The sequence below is a fragment of the Alligator mississippiensis genome, chromosome 16 (assembly GCF_030867095.1).
Source record: "Alligator mississippiensis isolate rAllMis1 chromosome 16, rAllMis1, whole genome shotgun sequence".
NCBI classification, from domain to species: domain Eukaryota; kingdom Metazoa; phylum Chordata; order Crocodylia; family Alligatoridae; genus Alligator; species Alligator mississippiensis.
This window is the reverse complement of record NC_081839.1, coordinates 8,577,185-8,589,813: the sequence shown is the minus strand read 5'-3', so window position 1 is coordinate 8,589,813 and position 12,629 is coordinate 8,577,185. Positions and strand designations below refer to the sequence as shown.

At 55.7% G+C, this 12,629-nt stretch overlaps 1 protein-coding gene across 1 annotated transcript in view; it reads left to right on the top strand.

Moving 5' to 3' along the window:
- Positions 1-12,629, top strand: part of LOC102557750 (protein unc-13 homolog A) — a 100,209-nt gene that overhangs the window by 15,243 nt on the left and 72,337 nt on the right. Inside the window, exons 2-4 of the mRNA XM_059719920.1 lie at positions 9,186-9,215; positions 9,576-9,675; positions 11,930-12,047. Coding sequence (XP_059575903.1) covers positions 9,186-9,215; positions 9,576-9,675; positions 11,930-12,047 — 248 coding nt within the window. The remainder of the gene's footprint in view (positions 1-9,185; positions 9,216-9,575; positions 9,676-11,929; positions 12,048-12,629) is intronic.

Below are 12,629 nucleotides of genomic sequence, written 5' to 3'. Positions count from 1 at the left end.
CAGATGATGCAAAAGTGTTAAAAAGGCTCCATGTGTGGTGAGGAAGTGCCCGCGAGGTGCACACAGGTACTGGCACCCTGCCCCTGGGGCTGCCCCCTTGTTTGGTGGGCAGTGCACTGTGTGGCCAGCCCCTGACTGGGTGCAGACACAGAGAACAGCCTGGCCTCCCTATTGCCTTTCACTTTACTAAACTACACATGAAGCTGGGGTATGGATTAGACCAAGGCCCATTTGCAAGGGGCCTTCCTTGGGATGCTCCTAACTGGGCAGGGAGCAGGAGGGTGTATGGGTGGGCTGGCTGCTTGCTCACAACAGGGTGTGACATGGGCCCGCTGCCCTGTCCACCTGTGGCCTGGCCCTGCTGCCTGTGCTGGGGCTGTGTAGGGGCATTGCTTTGGATGGGGGCTGTTGGGGTAATCCTCCCAGCTGAGGATCTCCCTGTCTAGATTAATGAGGTCCTGGTTTGTGTGTGGGGGGTGGGAAGGGAAGGGGGAGAGGAGCTGGCACTGGCACTGGCGCTGGGGCGGTCTCTTGATCAGTGGCCCAGCAGCTGTGCCAGGCCTAAGCCCTCTGTGCTGGCCATGCAGCACTCTGGGATGGGCCTCCTTTCAACCCTTTGGTGACAGACTCTTCTCCCCACTCCCTGGCAGCAATGCCCTCAACTTTACAGGGAAAGGCTAAATGCCAGTGGGACCTCCACCCCCCATGGACTGAATCCGGTGCTGTTCCTGAATCAGGTTGCTGGGGCAAATGACACTGCTTGGCCTCCGCTTCCTGCAGCTGCCACTGCCCATCTGTTGGGAAATGCAAGGGAGGGGTGATCTGTCCTTCCCTTTCCTGGGTCCCGGGAGGTGGGCATCGCTGGCCCAGCCCTGGCCTGCTGAGGGAGGCTAAGGAGCAGCCAGTTTCCCTCTGCCCTGCCCCCCACTCCCACGTGCCAGCCCATGATGAGCTCCTGAGTATCTGCACGTCTCATAACTAACATTCCCATTGGGTTTGCAGAGGGCTATTTTGGTCCCTTTCAAGGATAGTCAGCTCACTTTCTCTCCCTCTCTCCCCCTTTTTAAAAGCAGAAATCCCTCTCCCTGCATTGGCTCATTATTTTGCCCCCTGCCAGCTGGAAAGCCTAGTTAGAGACACTTCATCATCTAAAACCAGGCGCTGCAGCAGGCACTGAGCCCAGTCCGGGCAGTGCCTAGGGAAGCCGGTGCCCTGCCTCCATTTGTTCCAGGGGCACAATGCATCTGCTCTGCCCTGGGAAAGTTCCTCCTTCCCGGAGGACCTGTAGCCCATCAACACCACCCCCACTTCAAGGAACAAGCTGCAGCCCCCAAGGTTTTGATCCCAGCAGCTCTCTGCATTTCACAGCCCTTATTAACCAAAGACTCCCTCCAGGGAAGTGTCTGCCCCTCCACCATTTTGCACCCAGCAGAGGGCAAAGCAGACCCCTTCAGGCCCAGCCAGCCCCCTCAGGTGACAAATTTGTGCATCTCCACTTTGCCTGCTGGCTTTTGGATGCAATGAGTCCAGTTTTCCATGGGACGTTGTCCCCCTCCTGTGGCCAGAGCAAGCTAAAGCTGTAGGGGTCTGCGGCCTGCCCAGCCCAGGAGCTCCGGTCTAGAGGCTTGTGTTTTTAGCTTCACAGACCTTGGGCTCAGGCTGTGCATGTGCCCCAGCAGGGATGGCCTGGATGTTGGCTGTGCAGTTCCCAGCCCTAGATCAGGCTTGACTCCCAGTAGAAGAAAAACAGCATGAAGCAGTGTAACAAAAGCCCACACCAGATCACATGCACACCAGGGGCTGTGGGAAGGCTGCTTGCACAGGCCATGGTCTTCCAGCAATTCCTGGCTCCTGGAGTGTTTGAGCTCACCACTTCAGGGATGCTCCTGATGTCAGCCATCATCGTGACCCTCCGTCCCCCACATCCTGCTGCCTGTCACATATGAAAGGACGTGCAGAGTGCCATTGGCAGGGGGTTCATGACTTTTCCCCAGATAGGAGCCCCACGGAAGTGCATCACTCCCCAGGAGATGAGTGCACTTGCAAAACCTGAAGCTGCATGAGCATGTCCTGAGCCAGCCCAGAGGATCCAGTCCCCAGGGTTAACAAGATCCCTGAGGCTGATCTGGTGCAAAAAATCAACTTGTGCAAAACCTCAGCTCCATAGTACTGGCTCCAGGATGGCTTTAGCAGCCAGGGAATGCATTTGGAGGGATGGCTCAGTACTGCCCACCCTTTCAGGGCTTGCAGTGATTCTCAACCCAGGTACAGCTGCAATGAGGTGTGAGAAGATAAGCATGGGCTCAGGCTCAGCCCTTCCTGGCCATTCCTCCACCCTTACTGCTGGGCCCTCTGCTAGGAGGTGAGCACTGTAATAAGTGCATTAGTTGCTGAAATGGGGCACCACTCAATTTGCTTAAAATCTGGAGGGCACCTTGAGTCTTGAAAGGGTGATACCCACTGTGCTAGAGCATCACAACCATAGGGTGGGATGAGCCCAGGACCCCAAGCAGCTTGAAGGCCTGAGGAGGCAGGGATGCAGCTGCAGCTGGGTTGCCATGGGCTGCATCCTGGAGAGCTGGTGAAACCCATCAACTCATTCCCTCCAGCACCAGCCCCAGGGGCTGCCCCTCCTGGTCCCTCCTACCTGGGAAGAGGGGATTGGGCCATTTAGAAAGGCTGAGCCCTGCAGGGCCCCTGGGGCACAGCTCTCTGTAGCAGGGTCCTCAGCTCTGGAGCCTTCCCAGGGGCCTGGCTTTAAAAAGGTTGGTAAAACTTCAATTAAGAAGAGTAATCTGTGCGGGACTCATCATGGGGCTGCACTTGGAGCATGTTTCCCAGCCTGCCTGGTGAATGGAGCAGCGATGAACCCCCTTGGGAGGGGGTGGTTTTTAACTCGGGTGTGTGTATAATTCAGTAGCAGCTTGAGTATATGAAACCAAAGGAGCCCTGGCAGCAGATCAACCCATAACAGGGCTTACAGACTTAAGAGCTTTGCAGAAGAGTTAAAGAGCAGCCTCAGTCCTGAGCCCCCAAAACCAGCTGCTCTGCCGTGGCTGCAAGCTGTCCCTGCTTGCTGTGATCTCCCTGTGGCAGCTGACAGCAAGCAGCATGCAAAGCGGATGCAGCAGCCCAGGCAGGCTCAGAGGAGGGGAAGGGGCACCTGTGGTTAGCCATAATCTATGGGTTGATTTAAGAGCTCTAGATTCTTATTCTCATTCTGCAGAAGGGGGAAACTGAGGCACAAAGAGGGAAGCCAGTGGGAAGAGTGCTCAGGTCTCTTGAATCTCAACTTAGCTGTCCACTAAAGTAGGCTGCTTTCCTTAAGACAGCAGCTCGAGAGTCAGGAGCAATATGCCCAGCTCCCCCCAGTTTCCACCCCCCACAGCCCCCATCCCCAGCTCCAGGGGTGGCCGGTGGCTCGGCATGCTGGTGCTCTTTGGAAAATCCAGCCCTGAGCCCGTCTTGAAAATCTGGTCCTGCAGCCATAACCCAGCTGTTCCTGGCTGGGCTCTGCAGGGAGGTTGCCCCTCTAATTTCTCTGCTCCTCAGCATCCTTCTGTAAAAGGGGGCTGATGATCCTTCCCTTGTCTAGGCTGCCGGGAACCCCTCTCACTCAGCCTGACTGTGCCCAGGGGCACCTTGTTGGTGCAGCTCCAAGATATTCCAGACAGCACCTGCAGAGTAGAGTAGATACCCTGCCTGGGTTCAAACTAGCCAGTTTGGGGGCCAGAAGGAGCTCAGCACAGACTACAGGACCTGCTGGAGCAGCTGTGACCGCGTTCGGCACACCTCAGGGCCCCCTTTTCCTTTCAGCAGGGACGTTCTTCACTTCCCCTGTGGGGTGACTCTGTGTCACAGCCAGAGGGCAGAGGCCACATGTCCACCTGCAAGTGCTGCGTCCCGGCTCTGAAAGGTAGCAATCCTAGCCATGTTTTGGACCTGATTCTCATCCTGCTTGCCTCGACAAGCCCAAGCTGGCTGGGAAAGCCTGTGGACAGTCAGCAGTGCAGGAGATGCTGGCTGGGACATCACTGCCCCTGGGAGCCTGTTCTTATGCTGGTGTTGGGCCAGCATGGCTCGAGGGATGGAGGTTGGAACTTGGTTGCCTGTGGGTACAGCAGAGCACCCAAGGGAGCCCTGAAGAAGAGAGCAATGCAGGCCTGCATGGGGTGATGGGACCTCCCTCTGGCCCTAGGGACTCTAGCACTTTAGGAGTCACTGCACTGGCATAGCACACTGGTATAGAAATGGTGTGAGACCAGGATTTTAAAGAGGCAAGGAAAGGTATAAAAATGTTCTTAGTTGTGCAGAGTTGCAAGACTCAGCATCTGGCTGCCCTTGTGCTCCAGTTGTACTGCTGTGCAACTCCCGATTTACACCAATGTGCCTTTGATGAACTTTGGCCCAATGAGCTGAGAGCCCAGATTTGAGTCCTGGGAGCTGGAAGAGCTGGTTGTTGGGGAGGGAAGTGGTATGGCCCATGGGCCAGAGTCTTGGTGGGTGTAAATGGGTGCTGCTGCAGCAACTGTAGTAGTTTACCCCAGTGAAGGAGCCACACTAGAGAGTCCAAGTAATGGAAAAAGGTGGAGCTGGGAGGGGAACTCTGCCGTTATCCAGAGTCTCTCAAGGAATTTCTTCTGTGCTCTAACAGAGGGGAAGAGTAATGTCTCTGAGGCTAATTCACAACCTCTGCGGATCAAAGCAGGAACAGTGGTTTCCAGGAACAGAAACCACTGCCTGGAGAAGGTGACTTAGCCCTCGGTGCCAGCCAGTGTTGAAAGGGGACACAGCTGACATGACAGCAGCCATGTGAGGAGGTGTGGGTTCAGCTCCTGCCATGGGGTGCTCCTTGGAGGCCCCCATGATGTTAACCGCAAACAGGACAGTCGCCCCATTTCAAGGTGACAGAAACCACGTGTGGGCTCTGGTTGAATTCAACAAATCATTACAACAATGGAGAATTGGGGGAAAGCTCCCCGAGCAGGCCAGTGCTCCAGATGGACAGGGCACGGAGGCAAGGGTTTGGGTCCAGACTGACGTTTGAACAAAGTCGTGGTGGATCCAAAGGGCTCAGTCATCTGACAGTGTCAGCGAGTGGTTTAGTTTGAGGTGAACAAACCATTGCAGGGTGACTTAAAGGAACAGTTTTTGGTTTGTTTTCATGTTGCCACAAGCCCTGAAAACGTCTTGTCCTGGTTTGGCCAAACCGAACTTTTCCTGCGGGCAGGCCCCTCCACGGAGCAGCAAGGCTGTGGTTGTCTGAGTCTGTCTCGAGCAGACCCCGCAGCAGGAAGGATGGGTCCAGCTCAGCGCAGCTAAGGGTGAGCCCCAAGGTTGCTGCTGAACTCCTTCCTCCTTAAACTACATGAGGTTGAGGGTCAGATGTGCCCCGTAGCTGATCTGGGATGGTGTGGTGGTGGCAGAGAGTTCACTGTGAGTGTGCCTGGCAATCAAGGCATCCAAGAGGTGACAGCAGCATGGCACCCCTCTGGATCTGACCTGGCTTGAGGGAATTGGGAGCATTTCCCTTGGAGGCAATGACATTGGGCCAGTGAGAGGCTTGCTAGGCTCGAGTCCTGGGGGTTACTCCATGCTGCTTGGAAGGGCGCAGCTTCTCCAGACCGTCGCAGCAGCAGACACTGCGGGGAGGGAGTCGAGACCTCGTCAAGGCAAGACCCATCTCACCCAGCCACTAAACACATGTGATGTGTCCCTGAGGTGAGACGAATCCCATTTGACAGGCTCTTGGGGTCAGGCTTCCCTGGTGTGGAGAGCAGGACGGCCTTGGGCTCAGCGTGGCCTTGGTCTCAGCTGCTCACAGGGATCTCTGCTCCGAGATGCCCACACCGCAATGCTCACCTTGCCTGGCCGCGTCCTGCAGCTTTGTCTCCGTGATAAAGATGCCAGAAGGCGGAAACCATCTCCTGCTCTCCCTGCGCCTGCGGAGCTGAACCAACCAGGCCCCTCATGGGCTCACAAACGCCGTGGAGTGGGAGTCAGCAGGGCTCCTGGCTGCTCCCAGCCTGCTCTGCTGCCACATTGCTGCTTGGACGTGCCACTTCCTCCTCTGCACCTTGGTCTCCTGCATATAAAAACACTGGGAAGCCAGTGGGATCAGGGGGAGGACTGCAGCAAAGGGGCTGGTGAGTGCCAGCTTGGGCCCTGGTGCAGGAGATGAGGGGGCAGGCAGTGACAGCTGAGGCAGCAGCAGGCTGGCTGTGAAGCATTGCTTGTATCCTCTCCTCCATCCCACCCCTCCCTGAGGCCAATCTCCAGCCCTTCAGTGCCTGCCCAGCCTCTGGGACCATCTCTGGCTGCCCAGGCCTGCTCCAGCAGCTGCCAGCTACCCCTTGCCCTTTCCCTTTGAGTGGCGAGTGAAGCTGTGTCCTTGTTTGAAGCTCGGCTCCCGCGGACGGCACTGTCGCTCCACCCCTGCGTGACCCCAGCAGCTGTGCTCTTGTCTGGAGACTGATAAGAGCTTTTCCTAACTCCTTTCACTCAGCAGACCAGGCTCTTTGCTTTGCCAGGGGCCGCGCTACCTCCCCAGAGAAAAGGCTGCTGGCTGTTAGTGACCCCGCAGCCAGCATGGCCTGGATTAGCAGAGCCACCCCAAGATGGGCCTTTCTCAAGTGCAAATGGGCTAATTTACAACATCGCAGACAGAAAAGCCCAGTTCCCCTTCCCACTCTGCTAGCTGAGGGTTTTCCCCAGCACCCAGCCTCGGGGCTTTGACCAGTACTCCCCAGACCATGGGAGTTGTTCTCCATCTCCCTCTGGGATTTAGTGCCTAATCAGAGCAATAAAAGCATGTGATCCTGTGGGAAGCCATGATACAAAAGCACAAGTCGCGCTCTTTAAGGCTTGTTGATGGAAAAGAGCAAGTGGTGGTAGAAGCAAACCAATCCCAGTGCTAGCCTGCTCACGGCAACTGGTAGTAGAAAGGCTAACTGGTAGCAGCAGGGCTCAGCCACATTGTGTGAGGATGCCCACTGATTTATCAGTCAGAGAGGATGTGTCAGGCCTACTTTCTTTACAGCAAAGAGCATTTCTACCAGGTATAACTTGGAACAAGTCTTGAATGGATTGCTATGAGAGACTGAGGTGGAAAAACCAGAACAAGGAAGGACAGAAGTAAAGTCTCCGCAAGAGAAGGAGAGCACAGGGTGCATCTCGCCTACTACAATCTGCAGGAAGCAGAACACAATAGCAATGACTTTTAGCATTTTAGAGCATTTATAGAGGTTACGTATAATAAAGGCATAATGCACATAAAAGAAAATCCCAGGACATACAGCTACATGCCGTTCAGGAGCATCCAGAAAATGGTTTCTGGATTGTTACTATGTAGGCGAATCTGTTTCCTTTGATCTTGAGATTTAATTCTCGATTGATGCAGGGGAAAATTGTTTTAAAATGGGACTTTTTAACTAGACATGCGCTGCACGTGAACTATCAGTTGTGTCCGCTAAAGATACAATATATGATCCAGGGGAGTTGTCAGGTTATTATTGGTGTGTGGGTGTGTGTTGAGGCTGCCTGTGTATTAATAATGTGTCTGCTATAAAATGTATCCATAAACCAAAAGCTGTAACTAAGATCTCCCGTGCCTTAGAAGGACTATGTGGTCCAGTGGATAAAGCCAAGAAACCCAGGTTCCAATCTTAGCTTTGCCACTAATCACCTGTGTGATCTTGGTCAAGTCATTTTTCCTTGCTTTACCTCTGTTTTCCCTCTCACCTTCTGGTCTATGTAGCTCATAAGCTCTGTAGGGCAGGAACTGTCTCTTCATATGCATTTTTTTAGCTCCCAACTCAATGGAGCCTGTAGGCCAGTGTCACCAATGTCCACACTTATAAGTGCGACCTCGTTTGTGGTGATGACCCTTCATTTGGGAACTGCTGCTAGAGGTGCTACCATGTAAGAACATCATCATCATCCTGTGTCATGGGTGTAATAATACTTGCACATCTCATCAGGTTTTGCAAAGCCTAATTAGCATCTCCTAGGTGTGTTGATCTCAATGGATGACAGGTGCTACAGGAGAGAGCGAATGACTGATTAATTACTCTGCTCCCTTAGAGAACAGTGATTCTCAGGCATCCCATCCAGCAACGCTGCGTATCATGACAAGATCTCAGCTCCTGCTAAATACAGACCTAGTGGGACATTCCCTTCTGAGATCAACCCCCACTCAAACTCACACCCCCTCCGCCAGCCAACTCTACACGCTCCCTTCAGGGCTCCGCTGCTGTGCTCGTGCAAAGCGAGACATCCAAAGCAGAGCTGAAATCTCTCTCAGCCTGAAGCCTCCCCGCGATGCCCAAATTGAGCACGATAAATATTTGAAGACCCTGGGGCTTTGTACCAGGCTGCTCCTCTACAACTGCCAGACGCTTGTAGTTGTAATGTCAAGTTGTTTGTGGAAAGCATTGTGGGCAAAAGCTGCATGGCTGGGAACTAAGGCAGTGGAGCTGGGGCAATGCCAGTGCTAGGACGGGTGAGTGGGCCTGTGCTAGGGGTGGATGGGCAACAAGCAGAGGGCTGATGTTGCAGCCCAGCCTGGTAACAAGGTTATGTAAAGTGGACATTCAAGGAGGTCTAGGTTTGGGCAGGTCGGGCATGCCTACACCCACCAACATGCAGGCCCCTGGGTTCGAGAGCATCTGTTAGGCTAACAGGAGACCAGAGGGCCTGGGGTTGGGAGGGAGTGGATAGTATGTTCCCCGGTGGTGCTTGTCAATGGGAAGCAGGTGTCATTGTCCTCGGTGGCATTTTCTGGAGCCAAGGTTTAGATCTAGCCCCAGTTCTAGGGTGCTCCGATCTGGGGGTTCCTGGGCTTTGAGATTCAGACCCGAGCATCCACATCGTCTGGGTTTCTGAGACAGCACAGATGGACCAGACCTCTGAATTTTCACCATGACTATGGACTTGTCCCTTGACCAAACTGCCCCTCCAGGCTGAGCAGAAATGGCCTTGTGTGCACATGAAGGTGGCAGTGGGGAAGAATGGGTGCCCTGGGCTCTGGCACAGGGGGTTCCCCAGCAGGTCAAAGCTCACCAGCTGTGTGAGGGGGCTGAGCTTGCCAGCAAGGTGCAGAGAAGGGGGACGTTAGCTCTGACAAGTTGCTTCCATGTGTCTCTGGGTCTAGCTACTAACACAGTTTCTTCTCTCTCTGTTTTCAGTTAAAAAAGCCAAGTTTGATGGGCCCCAAGGTGAGTAGCTCCCTTATCTCCCCTGTCAGGTGCATGATGCAGAATAGGCTTCTCCTACCCAGCCCATCTGCCCCGTGGACCTGGGCCCAGGCTCCCTGTCTAGGGGCTTGGTTTTCCTGGCCACCTTGCTCTGGCCCTTTGAGAAGGAGAGCCTGGGGACATCTTTAGGTTTGCTATAGCAAAAGGCAGCTGCAGGCAGTCCAGGGAGAGCCTGGAGCCTCTGGGAATAGGTTTGAGGCTGGGTGGGAAGAGCCCATGGGGGCTCTCCAGGCTGGGGCAGGCGGTGTGTGCTGCCCTGCTTTGCTGCGTGTATGGGGAGGGGGCTTTCACCCCCGGTCACCTCTGCCCCTTTCCCTGCAGAGAAGTTCAACACCTACGTGACGCTGAAGGTGCAGAATGTCAAGAGCACGACCATTGCCGTGCGCGGGAACCTGCCGTGCTGGGAGCAGGACTTCATGTTGTGAGTGCTTCCCACCACCCAGGGGGCTGCAGGGCAGGTGGGCAGGGCCAGGCTCTGTCTCCTGGGGCAGAGGGTGTCTTTGAGAAGCCCCATGGGTCACGTAAGTGTGAGCTGGGAACAGGCTGAATAGACTGGGATGTCAGGGGCCTATGGCCTGGATCTCCCCAGGGCTCAGTCAGAGCCAGAGTATTCAAGGGTACTGTTCCTTGTATTGAAGGGTCCCTGCTCGGGTCCCTGCACTGTGGCCAGGGGCTGGACCCTAATCTCCCTGTGTGACACCATATGGCATCCCCCTGGTCAATGCTGAGCAGGCAGGTTCACAGCCTTCCTTCCTCCTGCTGGCACTGCTGCCTCACAGGTCCTAGCAGAGGCTTCATGAGGGGTGCCTGAGGGGCTGGGATGTCTCTAAGCCTCCCCAGAGGCACTTAAAGAGCTTCAACCTGCAGTGACAGGGCCATCACATCTCCCAGCCATGGAGCCTGTCACTGGGTGAAGAGAGGAGTGAGGCTTTGCCAGGGCATCAGGGCATCCCTAGTCCTCAGTCTTGCCAGGTACCAGGCAGACCCAGGATCCCTGTACTCTGCCTGACTGAGACACCCTGCTGTCTCTGAGGGTGGGGGAGCAAGGGGGAGGCCTGGTGCATGCTGGTTTTGCAGAGGGAGCCCTGGGGACTGGAATGGAGGGGTAGGGGGACAGGTATCCTCCATGCTATGGTAGAGAAAATTGCTGCCACCCAGCCCAAGAGGGACCAGGGCCAGGCACAGAGGTGGGTCCCTAGGAACCAGGGACCTCTTGATTCCCAAGACAAGGTCCTGGAGGACTCCTGCTGAGCCAGCACAGCTGGCAGGGTGGGAGACAGTGGAGCATGGGGACAGCCCACTGCAGGGGCAGGAGTTTGCACCTCCCAGTTGCTGCCCCTATCTGCCCAGAGCATGCAATGCTGGCGAGATGTGGGGGTCGAACCCTGAAGCCCCAGCCTGCAGCAGCACTGCCACAGCTGTAAGTCATGTAGCTCACACAGGCCCATCAGCTGATGCCACCACTCTGGCCCGAGCGCTCCGCTGCGAGATTGAAGTGACAAGTGACGAGTCATTTGAGGCTCCAAATTTGTCTGTGCTTAAAATGGATGTCATCTGCCAGAGGAAGGCTCCTGCATCCTACGCACCTGCGAGGGGAACGCGCGAGCGGCGTGTGAAATTCACAGCTCAGACACAGAGCGATAGAGGCACCGCTGCCCCCCGGGCTGGGGCCGGCTCCAAGACTGGTCTTGTAGCCACAAATAAGCACAAACACAACTCCCAGTGCAGAGCTCCAGCCAGGGGGGGACCCTCCCATCAGGCTGGTCTGTCCTGTCCTTCCTGGAGCTGGGCACAGATGGGAGCGTGGGCGTCGGGGGAGCTCCAAGATACTCCAGTCCCAGCTTGCTCTGACTGCTGTGGAGGTGCTACTTTATTTTAAGTTTCATGCCTCGGGCCGAATCAACCAAATCAGTTTTAAATTCTATCAGCTGAGCAGAGCTCAATTGTTCACATCCGTGGCGTTATCCCTGGCAAGTCTCCTCCTCCCAGACTTTTCAGCCTGGGGGTTCAGATACTCCCAAATCCATGACACATCCTATGTGTAGGTCCCAATCCCAAAGGCCTTGGGGTTCATGCCCCTCAGTCTCGCTTGCCCCTAGCCAAAAAGCTGAAGGATCAAGCTAGAGAGAAAGCCCAAGATCAATCCCCCATCACTATACATCGTGTAGCTGAGATCCTCCATAGGGAGGCTATAGTAGACTCTCGTAGGGGTGCCCACCCGCAGTGCCATGAACAGGTCTCCACCCTCAACTACATCAAGTCATTCAAGACTAGGAAGAAGGGGATCTCCCCTGCCAGGTATGTAAAGCCACCTGGGCCAAAACAATCCTCATGCTATGGGAGCAGGGCAGGAAGGCTGGCTGTTGAGGGAACCAGTGGAGCGTTCTCAGGTCCATGTGGGGCATAGACGACTGGTAGGGGATGCACAGGGGTGCATGTGCCCTCCCTGACTGGGCCAGTGCCCCCGCTGATGGCTGACACCAATGGTGTCAGCAAGGCTGGTGCTCCCCCTGGCAGGGCTGCCACCAGCAGTGTCTTCTGCAGGTGCCCCCCCAGATTCAGGAGGCACCAGTCACTCATGACATGGGGCATGTTGCTGGAGCCCCCATGGAGATACAGGGAGCAAGCCGAGGCCAGCACTGGCTGTTGTGTGACTGCTCCGCTTTCCCTTCCAGCGAGATCAACCGCCTGGACTTGGGGCTGACGGTGGAAGTGTGGAACAAGGGGCTGATCTGGGACACCATGGTGGGCACTGTATGGATCCCCTTGAGGACCATCCGGCAGTCCAATGAGGTAGGTGCACAGTTGCCCCACCTGGGCCCAGCAGTAGCTCCCAAGTGCTGGGGAACGTGCCTCACGTTGGTCCTTGGGAGCCCAGCCAGGATGTCCCATGAGCCGTGGGCGCTGGGGCTGGCCAGACACTGGGGCCATGGATGGAAAGGAGGGTCTGTGCTGGAGGAAAGCAGGACCAGGCCTCTTACCAGGCCAGCCTGCAACTATCACTGTGAACAAGGGATGCAACTCAGGACTCCTGAATTTGGCCCCTGGCTCTGTCATGGACTTGCTGCTTGTCCTTGGGATATCACTGTCCCCTTTGTGCTTGAGTTTCCCCACCCATCACAGACTTCCTAAGTACCCATGGGGGCAGTGAGGCTTAGCTGTGCCACGCTGTGGAACTAGGCGTAGAGGACGGCGGTGGTAATACCCAAAGCAGCAGAGTGCCCCAGGGTTGAGGGCAGCCCCTGTCCTCGTGGGTTGGTGGGTTTTCAGACCTGTTGCTCTTTCTCTGTGTCAATAGAGGGGGGAGAGGGAGCTTCCCAGCCAAGCCCAGCCCAGCCTGGGGGAGATCAGCTCCATGTGGCTGCTCTCAGTACA